This window comes from Theropithecus gelada, chromosome 19 (genome assembly GCF_003255815.1).
Source record: "Theropithecus gelada isolate Dixy chromosome 19, Tgel_1.0, whole genome shotgun sequence".
Classification (NCBI taxonomy): Eukaryota; Metazoa; Chordata; class Mammalia; order Primates; family Cercopithecidae; genus Theropithecus; species Theropithecus gelada.
Genome location: NC_037687.1, coordinates 6,722,253 through 6,745,400, shown reverse-complemented (window position 1 = coordinate 6,745,400; position 23,148 = coordinate 6,722,253). Strand labels below are relative to the sequence as shown.

At 52.2% G+C, this 23,148-nt stretch overlaps 2 protein-coding genes across 4 annotated transcripts in view; one reads left to right on the top strand and one right to left on the bottom strand.

The window, feature by feature from the left end:
- The window catches only part of VAV1 (vav guanine nucleotide exchange factor 1), an 85,014-nt gene extending 83,598 nt beyond the window's left edge, over positions 1 to 1,416 (bottom strand). For all 3 annotated transcript variants that reach the window (XM_025367150.1, XM_025367151.1, XM_025367152.1), the window contains exon 1: positions 1,079 to 1,416. In XM_025367150.1, coding sequence (XP_025222935.1) covers positions 1,079 to 1,282 — 204 coding nt within the window. In that variant the 5' untranslated portion in view covers positions 1,283 to 1,416. The remainder of the gene's footprint in view (positions 1 to 1,078) is intronic.
- A 4,471-nt stretch (positions 1,417 to 5,887) lies between these two features.
- Positions 5,888 to 22,755, top strand: SH2D3A (SH2 domain containing 3A). The gene is made up of 10 exons (XM_025367532.1): positions 5,888 to 6,089; positions 10,026 to 10,162; positions 13,147 to 13,496; positions 14,998 to 15,074; positions 19,667 to 20,151; positions 20,251 to 20,366; positions 20,558 to 20,732; positions 20,820 to 20,931; positions 21,284 to 21,469; positions 22,165 to 22,755. The coding sequence occupies exons 2-10, from the start codon at positions 10,094 to 10,096 to the stop codon at positions 22,323 to 22,325; spliced, it is 1,731 nt and encodes a 576-aa protein (XP_025223317.1). The 5' UTR covers positions 5,888 to 6,089; positions 10,026 to 10,093; the 3' UTR covers positions 22,326 to 22,755.
- Positions 22,756 to 23,148: the final 393 nt, after the last annotated feature.

Below are 23,148 nucleotides of genomic sequence, written 5' to 3'. Positions count from 1 at the left end.
ACAGAAGGAGTAAAGACCCATGGATCTCTTCCACCAATGGCCCTACCCCTGAAAACCACCCCCCAGGAACCCCCATGGGCCCATCTCCATTAATTTATCCTTCCAGACCAGATGGGAGCTCTCCCCTCAGACCTCAGGGCAAGACTGTGTCCCCCAGGCCCCAGGATAGGGCTGTATCTCCTTTCATCCCAGAGCAGATGGGACTCCACCAGCCCTGCCCCGTTCCCTGTTCCCACCCAGCAGCCCTGGGGAACCAGATGAGATGCTACAGAAACATCACACAGCCACATCACACGCCCACCCAACCACATTCAAATAGGGATTTGAATATATTTCCTGAGCCAGGCTCATGCAGTCACAGTCAAATCTGCCACTACCCCTCCAGCCTGGGCCCCTGCAGAAATCCCTGCCGAGAAAATGCAGCTATTCCAGGCACCAAAACCTCAGGACCCACTCTCTAAGCCCAGGACTGGACCCTGCCTCACTGTCTCCCCTGAGATGGATACAGCGAGGAAGCTCAGATCCTTGGGGCCACAGCCCCCCACCTGCCCCACGCTGCCCCAGGCCCAGGCAGGAAGCCAAGGGGAAGGAAGATGTAAGGGGAAGGAAGGGGCCCAGGGCCCGGGAGGAGGAGACACATGTCGGGGAAGATGTTGGCGGAGGCTCCTCCCCCACATCCAGACTCTGGGGGTCAAAGGAGTCCAAAGCCCCAGGTAACCCAATGGCCACCCTGGGGGTTCTGAGGCACTCCCCGGGGACTTCTGGTTGGTCCTATTTGGGAGCATGAACCGCAGTAGAGGCAGCCTGGGGCTTGAGAGAGTTAACCCCTAGTTTGCCAGTTCTCAGCCTAGATGCGGGCCAACTCAGGGCCCGTGAACCCACACAGGGGTCCTGTTAAGCTTGGGGAGGCTACCCCAGAATCTCAGATTGTGACCACCCCCTGGCCCAGCCTTGGACCTGTAAGCATATCCCTCCTCCTTTGCAGGCCCAGAGGTGGAGCACGTCAACCCCTCCACTGTCAGCCCCGGGGAGGACCCCCGTCTCCAACCCTCAGCACACCTGCCCGCGGAGGGCTCACCTGGGACATCTGGGGGCGCAGGTTGACCTCACGCAGGTTGATGGCATGGGGTAGCAGGTTGTTAAGCAGCTGACACAGAAGGACACCATCCCGGAGGGCCTGGGCCAGTTCACACACCTGAGCCCCATCCCAGGTCACGCGGTGGCTGGGCGGCAGCACTCGGCACTGGATGAGCCAGTGGGTGCACTGGCGCCACAGCTCCATGGCTGCTGCCTGCTCAGGGCCGGTCGTGCACCCTCGCGGCCTCCACCACCCACCCGCCCGCACGCCCGCCCTGCTCGCCTGTGGAGCGACAGCTAGTGCTACCACTTCCTCTTCTTTGCCTGTAACTGTTGCCCTGAGAGGGGGTGGAGGAGGAGGAGCCATGGGGCGGGTTGGGTGGGGGGGAGCTGGGGGAGCACCTGCGGCCCAGCCCCACCCCACCCCTTCCATGCAGAATCTGACATCTCTTTCTTCCGCCCACTCGACACAGGCCTGGGCACGGGGAGTTGGGGGGCTGGGGGAGTCAGGCCAGCTAGACTATGAGATGGGCGTGCTTCCTCCATATGCAGACAGCGGCAGTGACACTCTGAAATATACCCAGAATTCACCCACTTCTCACCCCCTCCTCGGTTTGGTCCAGCCCCATCATCACTCAGCTGGTCTCCTGACTCCAGCCCCTGTCCCCCACAGTCTGTCTTCCCTGCAGCCACCACAAGAGGTTGCCTGTGAGCATCTGAGTCACGGTACACCCCTCTTCTGCCCACAACTCTCTATGGCTCCCACTTTCCTCCAGGGACAAGCCCAAGTCCTCCCCAAGGCCCACAAAACCCTGCTTGAATTGCCCAGTTCCGTCCCTGCCCGCCCCACTCCCTCTTTCCCCCTCTTCACTGTGCTTCAGCCACATGGGCCTCTTCACTCTTCCTCCAACGTGCCAGGAACATATGGCCCTGCCCCAGGGCCTTTGCATGGGCTGTGTCCTCCACCTTAAGCAACTTCACAGCTAGCTCCCTCACCCCTACAGGTCTTTGCTCAAATGCTACCTTCTCATGAGGTCTTCCTAAACCCCTTGATTTCAAATCACAGCCTTTTCCACATTCCATCAGCCCTACCCACTTCCCTAGGTTAAGCCTGATCTTCATCCAACAAATCTGATTTTTTTATAGTTATTTCTTCTTTTTTTCCTTCCTTCCTTTCTCTCCTTTCCTTCCTTTCTCTCCCTTCCTTCCTTCCTTTCTCTCTCTCTCTTTCTCCCTTTCTTCCTTCCTTTCTCTCTTCCTTTCTTTTCTCTCTTTCTTTCTTTCTTTCTTTCTTTCTTTTCTTTTCTTTTCTTTTCTTTCTTTTTCTTTTTTTCCTTTTAAGACTGAGTTTCACTCTCATTGCCCAGGCTGGAGTGCAGTGGCACAATCTCAGCTCACCACAACCTCCGTCTCCTGGGCTCAAGCGATTCTCCTGTCTCAGCTTCCCAAGTAGCTGAGATTACAGGCATGCGTCACCACACCCAGCTAATTTTGTATTTTTAGTAGAGACAGGGTTTCTCCATGTTGGTCAGGCTGGTCTCGAACTCCTGACCTCAGGTGATCCACCTGCCTAAGCCTCCCAAAGTGCTGGGATTACAGGCGTGAGCCACCATGCCCTGTCTGTCTGTCTGCCTGTCTTTCTCTTTCCTTCTTTCTTTCTTTTTCTTTCTTTCTTTCTCTCTTTCTCTTTCTCTCTTTCTTTCTCTGTTTCTCTCTCCCTCTCTTTCTCTCTCTCTCTCTCCTTCTTTCTCCTTCCCTTCCTTCCTTCCTTCCTTCCTTCCTTCCTTCCTTCCTTCCTTCCTTCCTTCCTTCCTTCCTTCTTTCTTTCTTTCTTTCTTTCTCTTTTTTGACAGGGTCTCATTCTGTCACCCAAGTTGGAGTGCAGTGGCATGATCTCAGCTCACTGCAAGCTCCGCCTCCCAGGTTCTCCCCCACCTCAGCCTCCCAGGCAGCTGGGATTACTGGCACCTACCACCATGCCCAGGTAATTTTTGTATTTTCACAGACAGGGTTTCAGCATGTTGGCCAGGCTGGTCTCAAACTCCTCACCTCAAGTAATCTGCCCGCCTTGGCCTTCCAAAGTGCTGGGATTACGGGCTTGAGTCACTGTGCCCAGCCTCTTTCTTCTGTCACCCAGGCTGGAGTGCAGTGGCATGATCATAGCTTACTGCAGCCTCAAGCTCCTGGGCTCAAGTGATCCTCCCGCCTCAGACCCCCAAGTAGCTGGAACTACAGGCTTGTGCCACTGTGCCTGGCTAATTTTAAACTTTTTTTGCAGAGAGGGGCTCTTACTATGTTGCCCAAGCTGGTCTTGAACTCCTGGCCTCAAGCAATCCTCCCATCTCGGCTTCCCAAAGCACTGGGATTACAGATGTGGGCCATGACGCCCGGTCACCCTTGTTTCTTTATTGTCTATTCAGGAATTTGTGTCTCTTTGGTTCACTACTGACCCCTCTCTTATGCAGCACCTGGCACATATGCATGCCTCGTAAGTACGTGTTGAATGAATAATTGAAAGCTCTATTGACGGCACCTGACATTTATCCCAAATCCATCCCTTTATCATCATGTCCATGGCCACCACCCAAATCCAAGCTACCAACATCCCTCTCCTTATAGACTGCAATAGTGTCTTTTTTTTTTTTTTTTTTTTTTTTTTTCTTGCTCTATTGACCAGGCTGGAGTGCAGTGGTGTATCTCATCTCACGGCAACCTCCGCCTCCCGGGTTCAAATGATTCTCCTGCCTCAGCCTCCCCAGTAGCTGGGATTACAGGCGCACGCCACCACACCCAGCTAATTTTGTATTTTTAGTAGAGACAGGGTTTTACCATGTTGGTCAGGCTGGTCTCAAACTCCTGACCTCAGGTGATCTGCCCACCTCGGCCTCCCAAAGTACTGGGCCCTCTTTTTAAATTATTATAACCACGAGGAGGCGCTAGACCCCTTCCCTGGACAGGCCCATAGCCTCTGACTGTACCAATACTAGACCGGTGGGGGATAAGGAAGAAATGTTCTTCCGCTCTTGAGCTTGGAGTCTCTTCCACATTGGCCAGGGCCGGTGGGGGGAGCCCAGTCTGGAAATTCCCTGCTTTGCAACCCTACAGGCATCAAAACTTTTCATCCCCAAGCATCCTTGGCCCTCTAGGCCTCAATTTCCTCATCTGCAAAATGGTGGGTGAGTAACTTTCACTGCAAAGCAGCATCCTGGAGAAAGTAGGCATGCGAAGATTGAAAGGGAGGCAGACAGGATGAAACTCCGGAGCTCCGGGTTTGATTCTCGCCTCTACCACTTACAAGCCAGGTTAACTTGGGCAAATGGTTTAGCTGCCTTGTGCCTCAGTGTCTCCATCTGGAAAATGGAAGTGATGAAAATATTACCTATCACCCTTACAGGGTGGTCTGTTTGAAAAGTAAAATAGAGGCCTCACACCTGTAACCCCAGCACTTTGGGAGGCCGAGGCAAGTGAATCACATGAGGTCAAGAGTTTGAGACCGCTCTGGCCAACATGGTGAAACCCCGTCTCTACTAAAAATACAAAAATTAGCCTGTAATCCCAGCTACTCGGGAGGCTGCAGCAGGAGAATCGCTTGAACCTGGGAGGTGGAGGTTGCAGTGAGCTGAGATTGCTACCACTGCACTCCAGTCTGGGCAACGAGAGTGAAACTCCATCTCAAAAAGAAAAAAAAAAAAAAAAGCCAGTTGACAGAACAGCCCTGGTATACAGTAAGTGCTCAATAAATGTTAGCTGCTGCTACTGCTTTTCAGACTGTGGTTACGGGGCCAAGCACAGTGGCTCATGTCTGTAATCCCAGCGCTCTGGGAGGCCAAGGCAGGAAGATCGCATGAGCCCAGGAGTTCCAGAGCCTGGGCAGCATACTAAGAGCCCATCTCTACAAAAAAATAAAATAAAATTAGCTGAGCGTGGTGGTGTGCACCTTTAGCCTCAGTTGCTTGGAAGGCTAAAGCGGGAGAATCGCTTCAGCCCAGGAAGTTGAGGCTACCGTGAGCTATGATCAGGCCACTGCGCTCCAGTCTGGGCAATATAGCAAGACACCGTCTCTACAAGACACGACTGATGTTAATATGAGGAACTTATCAATAAACGTGGCCAAAGCGTCCTCTCTCTTGCTGTAGGTCCCTGTCACCTTTTATCTTGTTCATCTCCAGGCATCATGATGGAAGTCCCCCCTACCCTTCCTCCCACCTAGGAAACCACCTGAATGATTTGCCTTCCACCTCCCCCAAAGTCCCGCCCCCCTCCAGCGTGCTGTCACTGAAGGAAGCTGTCGCGTTTTCCCGGATATCTCTCCACAAAACCCGCCACCCAAATGGGGCTTCTTTCCGGAAAATCCAGGAGGGCGGTCTGGAGGAAGCGCACCCCTCCTTACGTCACAGCCGCCGCAGCTACCCCAGCCTGGCGTAAGAGCCCGAGGGAGTTGCCCTGCCCTGACCCAGAGCCTTGGCGGGGAAGGGAGAGAGATACCCCACCCCACCCCACCCTGGTACCAAAGGACCATGGGTGCTTGGGGCCGCCTGGGTGGAAGGGAGAGGCCGGGTTCTAAGGGGCGGGAACGTTGGGATGAAATTTGTTCTATTTCCCTAAGGGACAGGGCTAAGAAGGAGGTGGTTGCGAGTGGGCGTAGTCACTCGGGGTGGGCGAGGCTATGTACAAGGGGCGGGGCCATTGACAGGAAAAGATGCGCAGTGCTCCCCTAGTGGGCCGGGTCTATGGAGAAAGCGGTGCCACGCACAGGGGGCGTGGCTAGTAGCAAAAAAATTGTTTCAAGAGGGCGGAGCAAGAGCCTGGGAAGTTAGTTTGAGGCGGGGCCTGCAGGGGGCGGGGCCTGCAGGAGCCGTGGTCAGGTAACTGGGCTGGGTTCCCACTAGGTGTGGTCTCGGAAGGCTGGGGCGGTGGCAACGTGGAGGGCGGGGGTGACAGCAGCCCCGAGCCGCAGAGCCTCAGCTTCTGCCTGGTCCCAGCCTCGTGGGAGCCCCGCGGGTCCTGCCTAGGTGAGTGGAGCCCCAGGACAGATCCAGAACCAAGATTATTGGGATGGGGCGTCCTCTCTTTCCAGGTGGGGCCACCGGCTCGCAGGGAGGATCTGGGGTAGAAGAGGTCGCCTCGCGAATGAGTGGGTCGCTGTGCATTACGCGTGTCGGTGTGCCCGGGCTCACCTGGGCGTGATCCCCTAAGTGTATTTCCTGTGCAGCACAGAAAGCCATTGTTTCCATTTTTGCCAGAGTGATCCTTTTAAACGGCGAATCAGATCGGGCCCCTCCTTTACTTAAAACCCTTGGGCAGTAGAGATTAAAATTCAAAGTCCACCAGTTTCTGCCCGGTCTCTCCTCCTGATCTCTCTAACATCGCTGCCCTCCTATCTGCTCCTTGCTCATGGTATTCCGGCTACACCAGCCGCCTTGATGATGTAAAATATAAAAAGCAAGTCCACCTCACCTCCAGGCCTTTGCCCTTACTGTACCCCTCACCCAGACGACTCCTCGAAATCTTTGCCTAACTGCCTCCTTCTGTACTGAGGTCTCAGTTCCAATGTCACTTTATAGGAGAGGCTGTCCTGTCCAGCCTCCTTTATCACATCTCCCTGGCTTATCACTTTCATTGATAACTCTTAGAAATGGTCTGTCTTCTCCATTCATCTCGCGCTTGTTTGTGGTCTCTCTTGCCCAGCTGACTGCAAGCTCTGGAGGGTAGGGCGGTGCCAGGCTTTAATCTCCTTAGTCACTGTATCTCTAGGTTCTAGAACAGAGCCTGGTGCACAGCAAGTGCTCCAGCAATGTTCGTCCAATGTCAAAAGCGAGTCCTGCATACATCTGTGTTTGTATCGCCTGTGCTGGTGGTTCCCACCCTCCACATCCCTCCCCACACGTGGACACATGTTTATGATCCAACTGGAACATGAATAATTCCCTCTCCTCTCCCCATGCTTGGTCTGATGCCTGACTCTGCCCCCTTCTTCTCTTCTGTGCCCGAATAAATGATCCCAAAGGACTCAGAGGCAGGAGAGTGACTTAGTTGGCCTTTGGCTGACCTATGGCCACCCTGTGTCCCCAAACTAACCAGAACCTTGCCATTGACTCAACTTCACTCTCACTAAGGGAGACACAAGGCAGGAACTTGGGGTTGGGAGACTCTGAGACCGAGGCTAGCCCTGGTCCAGGTGACAAACAGGAAGTGCAAAGGCATTCCAAAGACACACCTGGCTTCAGGTATGCGGCACGGGCAGCTGGCTCCCTGCCCAGAGCTCCTCCCCTAAAGCCACCTAGGGCTAGTCTGGGAACTTCCTGCTGACTCAGGAGACAGAAATTTCTCTGCAGACCCTACCAGACCCAGAAGACTTTGCAGGGCTGCGGGGAGAGCTTGCAGGAGAGTAAGAAGCAGATTATCTTCTTCTGGACCATCCAGAGAAGTCTCCCCCACCAGACAGACACCTGAGACACACTGGCCCTGAGGCCTGTGAGATTATCAGGAAACTACCAAAATGTCTGAGATCTAAATTCGATCATCATGATGACCAAATATATGGGCTCTGAAATACAAGGACCTGCAAAGGCAACATTGCTGTTTGCTGACATTGCTACAAAATGTGACCTTCTAAACATCTTAACCCTGGGTTACATTTTTTCCCCCCCCCCGAGATGGAGTCTTGCTTGGTCGCCCAGTTTGGAGTACAGTGGTGTGATCTCGGCTTACTGCAGGATCCACCTCCCGGGTTCAAGCGATTCTCTCGCCTCAGCCTCCTGAGTAGCTGGGACTACCACCATGCCTGGCTAATTTTTGTATTTTTAGTAGAGACGGGGTTTCACTGTGTTGGCCAGGCTGGTCTCAAACTCTTGACCTCGGATGATCCACCCGCCTCTACCTCCCAAAGTGCTAGAATTACAAGAGTGAGCCACTGCGCCTGGCCCCGCCAGTGTTGCATTCTAAAGCAAAAAATAGGGGTTAGATTTGCACCTATCCTGAGAACCTCTGAGTGTGCGCATAGGTTGCCGAGAAGCCATGGACGTTTGTAAGTTAAATTCCCCCTGATTGGGATGTTTTTTCACCCAGTCACCTGGCACACTCCCCAGAATTCCTTCCAGACTTTACTCAATGAGACCTTCCCTGGCCACATAGTCAAAAATGTTCACCCAGCCTGGGCAACATGGCAAGACCCGATATATATATTATATATATATATATTTTTAAATATATATATATTTTAAAAATATATATATAATTTATATATATGTAATTTATATATATATATATAATTTATATATATATATATATATTAGCCAGGCATGGCCAGGCACAGTGGCTCATGCTGGTAATCCTAGTGCTTTGGGAGGCTGAGGCAGGTGGATCACCTGAGGTCAGGAGTTTGAGAGCAGCCTGGCCAACATGGAGAAACCCCATCTCTACTACTACAGGCTCAAGCCTGTAATCCCAGCACTTTGGGAGGCCGAGACGGGCCGATCACGAGGTCAGGAGATCGAGACCATCCTGGCTAACACGGTGAAACCCCGTCTCTACTAAAAAAATACAAAAAACTAGCCAGGCGAGGTGGCAGGCGCCTGTAGTCCCAGCTACTCGGGAGGCTGAGGCAGGAGAATGGCGTAAACCCAAGAGGTGGAGCTTGCAGTGAGCTGAGATCCGACCACTGCACTTCAGCCTGGGTGACAGAGGGAGACTCCGTCTCAAAAAAAAAAAAAAAATTTTTTTAATTAGCCAGGCATGGTGTCACACGCCTGTAGTCCCAGCTACTCAGGAGGCTGAGGCACAAGAATTGCTTGAACACAGGAGGTGGAAGTTGCAGTGAGTTGAGATCACGCCACTGCACTCCAGCCTGGGCAACAGAGTGAGACTCGGTCTCAAAAAAAAAAAAAATTAGCCAGGTACAGTGGCCCATGCTCGTAGTCCCAGCTACTCAGAAGGATGAGTGGGAGGATCACTTGAGCCCAGGAGGTCAAGGCTGCAATGACTGTGATTGCACCACTGCACTCCAGCCTGGGCAACAAAGCAAGACCCTGTCTCAAAAAAAAAAAAAAAAAGTGTTCACCCCAGCACCTGTACTTTCATTATATCCCATCCACGGTTTAGTTTTTTTGTCTAGAACTCACTCATGTACACCATCATCTAGTTCATTTCTGAGGTGCCTCTCCCCAGTAGAATGTCAGCTCCCAAGACCAGAGATTTCCATCTATTTTGTTCAATGCTATGTCTCTAGGGACTAGAACAGAGCCTGGGACCCCATAGGTGCTCAATAAATGGGAGTTCAGTGAATTCATTAATTAAATTTCTGCAAGATGGGGTGGCATGATGTCATCATCAGTCATGTTTCTTTCTTCATAAAAATTGCATTATATTTGGAACAGGCACGATGGTGACATCTGTCATCCCCACTACTTGAAAGGTTGAGGCTAGAAGATTCCTTGAGCCCAGGAATTCAAGGCTAAAGTGTGCTATGATCACACCTGTGAATAGGCACTGCACTCCAGCCTGGGCACCACAGTGAGACCTCTCTCTTTAAATGTAAAAAAGTCTGGGTGGGGTGGCTTGTGCCTGTAATCCCAGCACTTTGGGGAGGCTGAGGCGGGTGGATCACCTGAAGTCAGGAGTTCAAGACCAGCCTGGCCAACATGGAGAAACCCTGTCTCTACTAAAAATACAAAAAAAAAAATAATAAAAATAAATTAGCTGGGTGTGGTGGTGCACGCTTGTAATCCCAGCTACTTGGGAGGCTGAGGCAGGAGAATCGCTTGAACCCAGGAGGCAGAGGTTGCAGTGAGCCAAGATCACACCATTGCCCTCCAGCCTGGGTGACAGAATGAAACTCTGTCTCAAAAAAAAAAAAAAAAAGATTTGATGGAGCTGTCTCCAAAATTAAGAAGAGGATAGAAGAAGCTGACCCAGACACTCAAGCAGGGCTAATTATTCCCATTTTACAGATGTGGAAGACTGAGGCCTGTTGCAAGTGCAGAGCTCGGCCCTTGAACCTTCTGTCCCCAAGAGCTCCATGCAAGTGCCACAGGATGGAGAAGACCTTGCTGGCCAACCCTGGTACCACGGCCTCCTGTCCCGCCAGGTACCACCCACAGCAAGGCCTCGGCACCATCTGGTGGGGAGTCTCTCCCACCCTTGCTGAGGACTCCTGGGTCCCTGGATGAGGGACTTAGTGCCAAGGTCTATTGGGACAGATGGCAGAGGGCTGGGGACTGTCTTGAAGGTTGGCTGGTTGGGGACTGTCACTATATTTAAATTATCACTTTCTTTGGGATGATGAGATTGGTGATGAAGCTTAAGGAGAGTCCTAATGCCCCCCAAACCACTCTTGGCTCAGGCTGTCTCTCCCTCTGAACTCCATCTACCTCCTGGTATTTCCCTCTAAATCTGAGGCTCCTGAGCCAGGCACGGTGGCTCACGCCTGTAATCCTAACACTTTGAGAGGCCAAGGCAGGTGGATCACTTGAAGTCAGGAGTTCAAGACCAGCCTGGACAACATGGTGAAACCACATCTCTACTAAAAATACAAAAATTAGCCAGACGTGGTGGTATGCGCCTGTAGTCCCAGCTACTTGGGAGGCTGAGGCGGGAGAATCTCTTGAACCCAGGAGGCAGAGGTTGTAGTGAGCCAAAATTGTGCCACTGCACTCCAGACTGGGTGACAGAGTGAGACTCTGTCAAAAACATAAATAAACAAACAAATAAATCTGAGGCTCCCACCTCCATCTGAAACTCAGTTGTCACCCCCAAAAATTCTGGGACCCTGAGCATCTAATGAAATCATGAGAGGCAGTATAGCTTAATAGTTAAAAGCCCGGGCCGGGCGCGGTGGCTCAAGCCTGTAATCCCAGCACTTTGGGAGGCCGAGACGGGCGGATCACGAGGTCAGGAGATCGAGACCATCCTGGCTAACACGGTGAAACCCCGTCTCTACTAAAAATAAAAAAAATTAGCCGGGCATGGTGGCGGGCGCCTGTAGTCCCAGCTGCTCAGGAGGCTGAGGCAGGAGAATTGGTGTGAACCCGGGAGGCGGAGCTTGCAGTGAGCTGAGATCCGGCCACTGCACTCCAGCCCGGGCCACAGACAGAGACTCCGTCTCAAAAAAAAAAAAAAAAAAAAAAAAGTTAAAAGCCCATAATCTAGACCCAGACACCCTAGGTTCAAATCCAAACCCTACAACTTATATTGTGTGTGACCTTGGGCAGGGTATTTGACCTCTCTGGGCCTCAGTCTCCCCCATCTTTAACATAGGGATAGCAGGCCAGGCATATTGGCTCATGCCTGTAATCCCAGCACTTTGGGAGGCTGAGGCAGGAGGATCACTTGAGGTCAGGAGTCCCAAACCAGTCTGGGCAACATAGCAGAACTCTGTCTCTACAAAAAAAAAGAAAAAATACAAAAATTAGCCAGGCATAGGTGGCAGGTAACTGTTGTCCCAACTACTCAGGAGGCTGAGATGGGAGGATTGCTTAAGCCCAGGAGGTCAAGGCTGTGGGTAAGCCATGATTGCTCCCCTGCACTCAGCCTGGGCAATCGAGAGAGACCTTGACTCAAAAAAAAAAAAAAAAAAAAAAAGGCTGGAAAAAAAAAATGGGCCAGGCACGGTCACTCGTGCCTGTAATCCCAGCACTTTGGGAGGCCGAGGCAGGTGGATCACCTGAGGTCAGCAGTTCGAGACCAGCCTGACCAATATTATGAAACCCCATCTCTACTAAAAATACAAAAAATTAGCCAGGCATGGTGGCACGTGCCTGTAATCCCAGCTACTCGGGAGGCTGAGACAGGAGAATCGCTTGAACCTGGGAGGCGGAGGTTGCAGTGAGCCGAGATCGTGCCATTGCACTCCAGCCTGGGCACCAAGAGTAAAACTCCGTCTCAAAGAAAAAAAAAGAAAAAAGGTATAATAATACCTACCACCCTTGTTACAGGAATTACAGGAGTCAATACCCTTTACATTTAAAGCAATGCTTGACATATAGTAAGGGTTACACGTGTGTCTGCTACATCTATTATTCCGTCCCCAGATCCCACATTCACCTCTACTTTGCCTCTCTCTGGGGTCCTGGCCTTTCTGCCTGCTGCCCCACACCATTTTTTTTTTTTTTTTTTGAGACATGATCTCACTCTGTCACCCATGCTGGAATGCAATGGCTCCATCTCGGTTCACTGCAACCTCTGCCTCCTGGGTTCAAGCAATTCTCCCACCTCAGCCTCCTGAGTAGCTGGAATGACAGGTGCACACCACCATGCTCACCTAATTTTTATATTTTTTGGTAAAGACAGAGTTTTGCCATGTTGCCCAGGCTGGTCTCAAACTCCTGATCTCAAGTGATCTGCCCTCCTCAGCCTCCCAAAGTGCTGAGATTACAGGTGTGAACCACTGTGCCCCACCCTTCCTACCCTATTTTGACACCAGCCACCACAGCTAGCATAAGACTGCTTGCAAATGTTTATAAAAGAGGGGGCCCCAATCTGGAAGCATCCAGCTAATGGGTTCTCTTGAAGCCATATTTGCATAACAAGCCCAGTGCATTTACCAAATTGGATGTTGCATTGGTCAGTGTCACCTAGTGGCTGTAACAAACATTCCCAATATATCACCAGCTAAACACAGTCAACATGTTAATGTCATAGTCCAAGGTGGTTGAGAAGTGGAGATGCAAAGCTCCATATATCAGTTGGAAGCCAAGTATATCATGTAGCTCTGTCATCCCTCAGGGCTTTGGGGATATCAGCTGACAGATAGGGGACAGAACATACAAGACTGTGCAGGAGGGTTTTATGGACCAGGTCTGGATATTTCCCATAGCCCTTCTACCCCATATCCCATTGGCCAGTTATCACATGACAACCCTAGCTGCAAGGGAGCCTGGGAAATGTAGTCTACATAGGTGCCAGCAGAATAGGGGACAGACCTTGGTGTGAAACTTCCCAGTCTTTGTCTGCCACAGAAGTTTCACTGGGGTAGCTTTTCTTGGGTGGTGGGGGTGATGATGGGGGGAGACACCATTAACCACTGCTCTGGGCTCATTCTTAATTCCTCTGCCCCCTGACCTCCATCCACAGAAGGCTGAAGCTCTTCTTCAGCAAGATGGCGACTTCCTGGTTCGCGCCTCTGGGTCTCGTGGGGGCCACCCCGTGATCTCCTGCCGCTGGCGGGGCTCAGCCCTCCATTTTGAGGTGTTCCGTGTGGCCCTGCGTCCCCGGCCAGGCCGACCCACAGCTCTCTTTCAGCTGGAGGATGAGCAGTTCCCCAGCATGCCCGCTCTGGTTCGCAGTTATGTGACAGGCAGGCGCCCACTGTCCCAGGCCACAGGGGCTGTGGTCTCCAGGCCTGTGACTTGGCAGAGGCCTCTGCGACGCAGCTTTAGCGAGGACACCCTGATGGATGGCCCAGCTCGGACAGAGCCTCTCAGGTACTCACAGTCTCCCTGCCTCCTTAAGAACACCCAGCACTCTCAGGGTTTTCCAACTCAATGGTTGACTTTTTTTTTTTTTTTTTTTTTTTTTTNCATAAGATGGCGGCTGCGCTGACTGCGGACCCCGGGCCACCTGTCTCCTCCAGGCGCTGTGACTGTGCCCTGGCCTTGAGCCCTTTCTGGGCCGCTCCGCACCCGCAGGGCCGCGTCTCACAGATTGTGCAGGGACCACGGGAGGGGCGTCAGGGGAGAATTCTGACTCAGGGTGCGGGTTCATGAATGGGAAGAGTTTCAGTCCAGTGAGGTTTCCAGTCCCTCTTTTATTCTATTAAAAGTTTATGCCAGTCACCACTAAAGTAATGAATTTAATCAAAGAGTGATTCAAAAATGGTAGAGCACCCAGCTATATAGTTTGTAGTTTATGGTCTATGGAAGGGATTTGACGGAAAGAGTTTTTTTTGTTTGTTTGTTTTGTTTTTTGAGGCCGAGTCTCGCTCTGTCACCCAGGCTGGAGTGCAGTGGCCGGATCTCAGCTCACTGCAAGCTCCGCCTCCCGGGTTCCCACCATTCTCCTGCCTCAGCCTCCCGAGTAGCTGGGACTACAGGCGCCCGCCACCTCGCCCAGCTAGGTTTTTTTTTTTGTATTTTTTTTTAGTAGAGACGGGGTTTCATTGTGTTAGCCAGGATGGTCTCGATCTCCTGACCTCGTGATCCGCCCGTCTCGGCCTCCCAAAGTGCTGGGATTACAGGCTTGAGCCACCGCGCCCGGCCTTATTTTTTATTTCTTTCTTCAGTCTAAGTCTCACTCTGTTGCCCAGGCTGGAGTGCAATGGCACGATCTCAGCTCACTGCAACCTCCGCCTCCCGGGTTTAAACGATTCTCCTGTCTCAGCTTCCCGAGTAGCTGGGATTACGGGGGTGCACCACCATGCCTGGCTAATTTTTTATATTTTTAGTAGAGACAGGGTTTCACCATGTTGGCCAGGCTGGTCTCAAACTCCTGACCTCAAGTGATCCACCTGCCTCGGCCTCCCAAAGTGCTGGGATTACAGGCATGAGCCACCACGCCAGGCTAGTTTTTTGTATTTTTAGTAGAGACAGGGTTTCACCCTGTTGGCCAGGCTGGTCTCAAACTCCCGACCTCAAGTGATCCACCCACCTCAGCCTCCCATAGTGCTGGGATTACAGGTGTGAGCCACCGCGCCCAGCCTTGGTTGAGTTTTGAGGCCCGAACGTTTTTAGTTGTGGGGGAGGAGGTGGAGATGTCATGTGCATCGTAGGATGTTGAGCAGCATTTCTGAGCTCCATCCAACTAGATGCTACTAGTCGTGACAACTAAAGATGTCTCCACACGTTGCTAAGAGTCCCCTGGACACAGGTCACCTTGGGTGGTTGAGACTCACTGGTACAGAGTAACTGGACACAGGGTTTTCCAGATATTGGTGAGGGACACTCTGCTTAGGTGGGGACTACAGGTCTCTCCCACTCTGTCCCCCAGGGCAAGGAAGTGGAGCAACAGTCAGCCTGCAGATTTGGCACATATGGGACAGTCAAGAGAAGACCCCACTGGGATAGGTGAGTGTCTACCAGAACGGCCTGTGGTTCAGGGATTGGCTTTGCAACTCACCACCTAAGAGATCTTAGTCAGGTGCAGGAACCTGTTGGAGCCTCAATTTCTTGCTTTAGAAAATGATGACAATCGCGATGACTTGAAACACTCAGGGACTTTGTGGGTGCTTAAAATGTGTGTTTACAAGGCTGAGCGCAGTGGCTCATGCCTGTAATCCCAGCACTTTGGGAGGCCAAGGCTGGTGGATCATTTGAGGTCAGGAGTTCGAGACTGGCCTGGCCAACATGGTGAAACCCCATCTCCAGTAAAAACACAAAATTAGCCGAGCATGGTGGCATGCACCTGTAATCCCAGCTACTTGGGAGGCTGCAGCAGGAGAATCGCTTGAACCTGGGAGGCGAAGGTTGCAGTGAGCCGAGATGACGCCACTGCACTCCACCCTGGGTGACAGAACAAAACTCCATCTCAAGAAAAAAAAAAAAAAGAAAATGTGTGTTTACAATTATTCCAAGGAGCTGTACCTGTTCTGACCACAGCTTACCTTGCTAACAACTTCTGCTACATACCCTCCTCATGCTAGTCACACAGCCCTCCTTGTAGTTGTTCGAACCCTCAGGCTTTTATTCCTGCCTTGGGGCCTTTGTACTTTACATTTCCACCAGTGACACAAACATTCTCATTCCCCTAATTTTTTCCTGAATGGCTCCTCTCCATCCAGGGTAAGTTCCTCAAAGCAGTTGAGTCTGACAGTCTTACCTAAAGGAGGACTCACCTGAATGCCCCCTCATGCTCCTTTTTTCCCATCCTTCTCCCAGCCCCATTCAACATGAGCCCTTCCTGCATCCCAGGCCCTGCACAGAGTGCTAGAATACATCAGTGAACCAGAAAGAGACAAAGATCCCTGCCCGGTGGGAGCCAACAGTCTATGAAAGGACAACAAACCATGAACCACAGAAATAAGGCAATTTTGTTTGCTTCAAGTTGAAAATTAAAACAGTAAGGGAAGGCCAGGCACAGTGGCTCAGGCCTGTAATCCCCAGCACTTTGGGAGGCCGAGGTGGGTGGATCACCTGAAGTCAGGAGTTCGAGACCAGCCTGGCCAACATGGAGAAACCCTGTCTCTACTAAAACTACAAAAATTAGCCGGGCGTGGTGGTGCACGCCTGTAATCCCAGCTAGTCGGGAGGCTGAGGCATGAGAATTGCTTGAACCCAGGAGGCGGAGGTTGCCATGAGCCAAGATCACGCCATTGCACTCCAGCCTAGACAACAGAGTGAGACTCTGTCTCAAAAAAATAAAAAATAAATAATAAATAATAATAAAACAGCAAGGGAAGGGTGAGGTGGCTCAGGTCTGTAATTCTAGCACTTTGGGAGGCCGAGGTGGGTGGATCACCTGAGGTCAGGAGTTCGAGACCAGCCTCGCCAACATGGTGAAAACGCATCTCTACTAAAAAAAAAAAAAAAATTAGCCAGGTGTGGTGGCATATGCCTGTAATCCCAGCTACTCAGGAGGCTGAGGCAGGAGAATTGCTTGAACCTGGGAGGTGGAGGTTGCAGTGAGCCGAGATTACGCCACCACACTCCAGCCTGGGTGACAGAGTGAGACTCTGTCTCAAAAAAACCAAAGCAAACAAAAAACAGAGTAAGGGAGATAGGGACTATAAAGATGGAGATGTGTATTATAATTTTATTTTATATTTGTTTGTCTGTTTGTTTATTTGTTTATTTATTTTTGAGATAGAGTTTTGCTCTTGTTGCCCAGGCTGGAGTGCAATGGCGCAATATCGACTCACTGCAACCTCCACCTCCTGGGTTCAACCGATTCTCCTGCCTCAGTCTCCTGAGTAGCTGAGATTACAGGCATGTGCACCACGCCCTGCTAATTTTGTATTTTTAGTAGAGATGGAGTTTCACCATTTTGGTCAGGCTGGTCTTCAAACTCCTGACCTTAGGCGATCTACCCACCTCGAACTCCCAAAGTGCTGGGATTACAGGCGTGAGCCATTGCACCCAGGCAAGCAATTTTAAATAGTAGACAGGAAAGGCCCCATTGCAGAAAAAAATAAAATTGAAAGAAATGAGGGAGGGAACAAGGTGGATAACCGGGGGATAACCAGGCAGGAGGAAGAGGCAGTGCAAAGGCTCTCGGGGCAGAACAAGAATTTAAGCTGTTAGGCCGGGCGCAGTGGCTCACGTCTGTAATCCCAGCACTTTGGGAGGCCCAGGCGGGCAGATCACGAGGTCAGAAGATCGAGACCCTCCTGACTAACACGGTGAAACCCTGTCTCTACTAAAACTTCAAAAAACTAGCCGGGCGAGGTGGCGACGCCTGTAGTCCCAGCTACTCAGGAGGCTGGGGCAGGAGAATGGTGTGAACCCGGGAGGCGGAGCTTGCAGTGAGCCGAGATCGCGCCACTGCACTCCAGCCTGGGCGACAGAGTGAGACTCCGTCTCAAAAAATAAAAAATAAAAAAAATTTAAGCTGTTCATTCAACCAAAAAATAAGTGGGTAGCTGGGCGTAGTGTTGCACCCCTGTGGTCCTAGCTACTTGGAAGGTTGAAGCAGGAGGATACTTGAGCCCAGGAAGTCAAGGCTGCAGTGAGCCGTGATTGCACCATTGCACTCCAGCCTGGGCCACAGAGGGTGAGACCCTGTCTCAAATTTTAAAAGAAAGAAGAAAAGAAAGGGCCAGGTGCGGTGGCTCATGCCTGTAATCCCAGCACTTTGGGAGGCCGAGGCAGGCGGATCACGAGGTCGAGATCAAGACTATCCTGGTCAACATCTCTACTAAAAATACAAAAATTAGGGGAGTGTGGTGGTGCCTGTAGTCCCAGCTACTCAGGAGGCTGAAGCAGGAGAATCACTTCAACCTGGGAGGCAGAGGTTGCAATAAGCTGAGATGGCGCCACTGCACTCCAGCCTGGTGACAGAGTGAGACTCCGACAAGAAAGAAAAGAAAGGAAGGAAGGAATGAAGGGAGGGAGGGAGGGAAGGAGGGACAGATGAGTGTAGCTGAAGCAGAGGGAATGAGGGGAGAGTCAGAGAGAGAGACCCTGGGACTCAGATTCTGAGGATTTTTCAGCTACAGTGAGCACTTTGGACCTTAATTAACTCAGAGTGAGCCAGGCACTGTTGGATGGTTTCAAGTTCCTAGAAAAGAGCCTATTCAAAGGCATGGTAAATACAGGCTCCCAAAAGTCTTAGTACAGTTTTAAGTACTAATAGTCCAGGAGGTCAACATGCCACCAACTTACAAATGACATCATTTAAAAGTTTAGGATGAGGGGAGGGGACTGAGAGGAGGGATCCAGTAGCTGCAGCAAAAGCCACCATGGCACACGGATACTCGTGTGACCAACCTGCACATTCTGCACGTGTATCCTGTTTTTTTTTGTTGTTGCTTTTTTGTTTGTTTGTTTAGAAGAAATAAAAAAGAAAAAAAAGAAAAAGAAAGTTTAATAAGCTTGGTTTCTTTGATACTTATCTGAGTGGCATACCATACATGGTTTGGTTGTGAATTTTTTATACTTTCTGCCTCTCTATAGATATCTGTATTAATTATATATATTTATATAGATATATCTATGGAGAGATATAATATATATATTATCATAAAAAAGAGAAAAGTAAAATATCTATCATATATAAATGTAATTATATATAATATATAGGGCAACATTATATATTTAATGTTAATTTTAAGATATACTTAATTTAAGTATATATTATATATTTATATAATATATAGATATATATCTGTATAGATATGACATAGAGAGATATATCTATACTTAATTATAGATACATAGATATCTTTTTTTTTTTTGAGATAGGGTCTCACTCTGTCATCCAAGCTGGAGTGCAGTGGTGCAGTCATACCTCACTGCAGCCTCTGGCTCAAGTGATCCTCCCACCTCAGCCTCCCAAGTAGCTGGGACCACAGGTGCATGCCATCATACCAGCTAATTTTCTAACTTTTTGTAGAGACAAGATCTTGTTATGTTGCCCAGACTGGTCTGGAATCCCTAGCCTCAAGCGATCCTCTCACCTTGACTCCTCCCAAAATGCTGAGATTACAGGCATCAACCACCACCTTCATCCTTTTTTTTGAAAAAAAATTTTAATTTCGTGGGGTCACTGCTTACCATCTTTCAGTCAGAGGGGCAAAAACAAAGAATTCAAATTTAAAATGTAGTATTCAGAATTCATAGGGTCAGGCAAGGTGGCTCATGCCTGTGATCCCAGCACTTTGGGAGGCCAAGGAGGGAGGCTTGCTTGAGACTAGGAATTCCACACCAGTCCACCAGTCTGGGCAACACAGTGAGATCCCATCTCTATAAAATAAAATAAAAATTTTTTAAAAAGAATTTACAGAACGATAGAGATGCCAAAGTTTTCCAACCATGTGTAAGCATGTTAGCATTTCTACTGTTGAGGTTGTTGAAATTCAAAACTGCCCCTGGATAGGTTGGGATACCCCATTATTGGAATGAGTGGATGGATCAGGTGGGTAGTAGCCCATGAAGCTCTCACCCCCGCCCATTCAGCAATCTTCTCTGTGTATTCCCATTGACCCCTCTTGTATGATCTCCAGAAGCCTTCGCCATGCCCGTATCTGCCTTGCCCCGAACGGGCAGTGACCCCGTGTTGCTGAAGGCCCCTGCTCCCCTGGGAACTGTTGCCAACAGTCTCAGAGCCTCCGATGGGCAGCTTCAAGCCAAGGCACCAGCGAAGCCTCCCCGGACACCCTCCTTCGAACTTCCTGATGCCTCTGAACGTCCCCCAACGTACTGCGAGCTGGTGCCCCGAGTACCCTGTGTCCAGGGAACATCCCTGAGCCAAAGCTGCCCAGAGCCAGAGGCCCCATGGTGGGAGGCTGAGGAAGATGAGGAGGAAGAGAACAGATGTTTTACAAGACCACAGGCTGAGATCTCTTTCTGCCCCCCTGATACCCCCTCCTGCCTCCTGGGCCCCCAGAATCGGCCCCTGGAACCCCAAGTCCTCCATACTCTCCGTGGCCTGTTCCTGGAGCACCATCCTGGGAGCACTGCCCTTCACCTGCTATTGGTAGACTGCCAGGTGGGTCACCTGCTGAGATGCTCCTCTCCAGGCCCAGGGCAAGACCCCACCATACCTACATAATCACACTTCACCTGACTTCCCCATTCCCTTCCGCAGGCCACAGGCCTCCTGGGAGTGACCAGGGTTCAGCGGGACAACATGGGGGTCTCATCTGGCCTGGAGCTGCTCACTCTTCCCCATGGATGTCGCCTGAGGTTGGAACTGCTGGAGAGGTGAGCCAGCCGCTTGGAATCTTGGCTGGGAAAGGCCAATTCCCCCCGACTTCCGAAAGTCTCCAAACAGCTCCCCACTCATGGTTCCCCAGGGAAGAAGGGAGATGGGGCAATGCCACATCCTATCCCCCCTCACTCCTGCATTACAAACCTCCCCACTGCCCCCAGACCCTTGCCCTCCGCTTCTGCAGGCATGAGACACTGGCGCTGGCCGGGGCACTGGCAGTGCTGGGCTGCTCGGGGCCGCTGGAGGAGCGCGCAGCCGCACTGAGGGGCCTGGTAGAGCTGGCGCTGGCGCTGCGGCCAGGGGCAGCGGGGGACCTGCCCGGGCTGGCTGCGGTCATGGGCGCCCTGCTCATGCCCCAGGTTCGTGGGGAGCAGGGAGTGGAGGAAGCTGGAGTGCGGGTGACTGGGAAGACAGGAGAGGAGGCATGCGCAGGTCTCTTCTCCCAGGTGTCCCGGTTGGAGCACACGTGGCGCCAGCTCCGAAGGAGCCACACGGAGGCTGCGCTGGCCTTTGAACAGGAGCTGAAGCCGCTGATGCGGGCTCTGGATGAGGGCGCTGGTGAGTGAAGGTCTGGGGCTTGGCATCCTCCGGGGGCCCAGACCAAATTTAACAGAAATCTTAATCTAGTCCTATGCCCTGTTCCTACATCAGTTCTAGGCCCTGCCCTCCACACGGGACTTGTTCCTAGGGCCACGCCCCCTTACCAGCCTTGATCCCAGCCCCTTTCCCTAGGCCCCGCCCCTTCGCCATAGACCCCGCCCCCCATACGGGGCTTGTGATCCTGGCCCCTGTCCACAGACCCCGCTGTCGCTCAATCCTAAGCCCCGCCCTTGCATCTGTCCTAGGTTCCACCTCTGCCCCATGCCCTATCTACAGCCCCAAACCCAGATCAGGCCCTCTCCCTCCGCAGGACCCTGCGACCCCGGCGAGGTGGCGCTGCCGCACGTGGCACCCATGGTGCGCCTGCTGGAGGGCGAGGAAGTCGCGGGGCCGCTGGATGAGAGCTGCGAGCGGCTGCTGCGCACCCTGCACGGGGCGCGTCACATGGCCCGGGACGCACCCAAATTCCGCAAGGTGGCAGCCCAGCGCCTGCGAGGTGAGCGTTCCCTCTGCTCTGTACTGCAGACTTCAGATCCAGCAAGTTCTGGCCGGACCCCCAAACCCAACCTGTCCCAGGAAGGGAGCCTCTCGCCACGCCTCCCGGAGCCCCACCCAAACTGGGACGTCTCCACTCCAGGAAGGTTCTCGCCCCAAGCAAACGCTGCTTCCAGCGGTATTGATAGGAACAGGGCCGTCCACCTCAAAACGGGCTGACCTGCCCCCAGAGCCACCTCCGTGGGTCCCCACTCCCCCTTCCCACCTAGAACGATCCCGCACCCCAGGGATCTCGATCTCGAGGAACGCCCTGCTCCCTCCAAACGATTCCTCCCTCCTATCCTAGGGCAGCCCAGCCGACAAGATCCCCCACCTTCCCCGACAACCTGGGATCCCGCCACCGGTGCAGCCCCACGTCCAGGCACAGCCCCTAAGGCGGGACCCCCAGGATCTGGCACCTGGAACAGGCCACCCCCTTGCACTCTAGTAGAGCCCCTCAGGCACCCCACCCCCATTCCTGCAGAGGGCTGGAAGCCCCCTCCCCTCTGACCCCGCCTAGTCATCCCGCAGGTGGGGCAAGTCCCTCCCGGGCCGCTGTTGGGTCAAAGTCCTCCGGGGAAAGGCAGGTGCTGGAGGTTGGGAGGGGCGAGGCGGGCGCCTGGGCCCCGCCCCCAGCCCACCTGACCTTGTTTCCAGGATTCCGGCCTAACCCAGAGCTGAGGGAGGCCCTGACCACCGGCTTCCTGCGGAGGCTGCTCTGGGGTAGCCGGGGCGCGGGAGCTCCGCGCGCTGAACGCTTTGAGAAGTTCCAGCGCGTCCTCGGCGTCCTGTCACAGCGCCTGGAGCCTGACAGCTGAGAGCGCAGACCCCTTTCTTCACACCCGGGACCCCCAGGTTTTTGAAGACCCCGGAAGAGACCAAAGGAGTCGTCCCAGGCTCCTCACGTCCTCAGGCGGAAACCTGCCCTGTGCCTCACAGCAGAGGTGGGGAGGGCAGTCAGGGTCATCCGGGGCATGGTGAACATGTGACCTGCAGATCTGGCATCAGAGGCCAGAGTTCAAATGTGACTCCTCTTCTTAAAAGCTGTGATTTCTAGCAGATCACTTCACCTCTCTGTGTCTGCCTTTAACAAAATCATGGCTGTGCAGCAGCTCAGGCCTGTAATCTCAGCACTTGGGGAGGCCGAGGCGGAAGGAAGGCTTGAGGCCAGGAGTTCAAGACCAGCCAGGGCAACATGGTGAGACCTCATCTCTACAAAAACTGAAAAATAAAAAACTTTTACAAAATCTAAAAGTTGAGGCTGTGTACTTTCTAAGAATTGTGGCTGGGAATGAGACCGCAGGTGGAGAATGCCTGGCACACAGTAGATCCTCAATAAGTGCTACCCATTCTCAGAAGCTGCACTGCATTCAGAAGGGATGAAACTTGGTGCCCCGGCCGGGCGCGGTAGCTCACACCCATAATCCCAGCACTTTGGGAGGCCGAGGTGGATGGATCACTTGAGGTCAGGAGTTCGAGACCAGCCTGGCCAACATGGCAAAACCCTGCCTCTACAGAAAATACAAAAAATTAGCTGGGCGTGATGGTGTGCACCTGTAATCCCAGCTACTTGGGAGGCTGAGGCAGAATTGCTTGAACCCAGGAGGTGGAGTCTGCAGTGAGCTAAGATTACGCCACTGC

What these genes read in the sequence shown, in the direction of transcription:
- SH2D3A (XM_025367532.1), top strand. Translation starts at nt 10,094, where the DNA reads ATGCAAGTGCCACAGGATGGAGAAGACCTTGCTGGCCAACCCTGGTAC. An exon ending in TGCTATTGGTAGACTGCCAG is followed by an intron (nt 20,152 to 20,250) that starts GTGGGTCACCTG and finishes TCCCTTCCGCAG; the next exon opens with GCCACAGGCCTCCTGGGAGT. An exon ending in GCGCCCTGCTCATGCCCCAG is followed by an intron (nt 20,733 to 20,819) that starts GTTCGTGGGGAG and finishes CTCTTCTCCCAG; the next exon opens with GTGTCCCGGTTGGAGCACAC.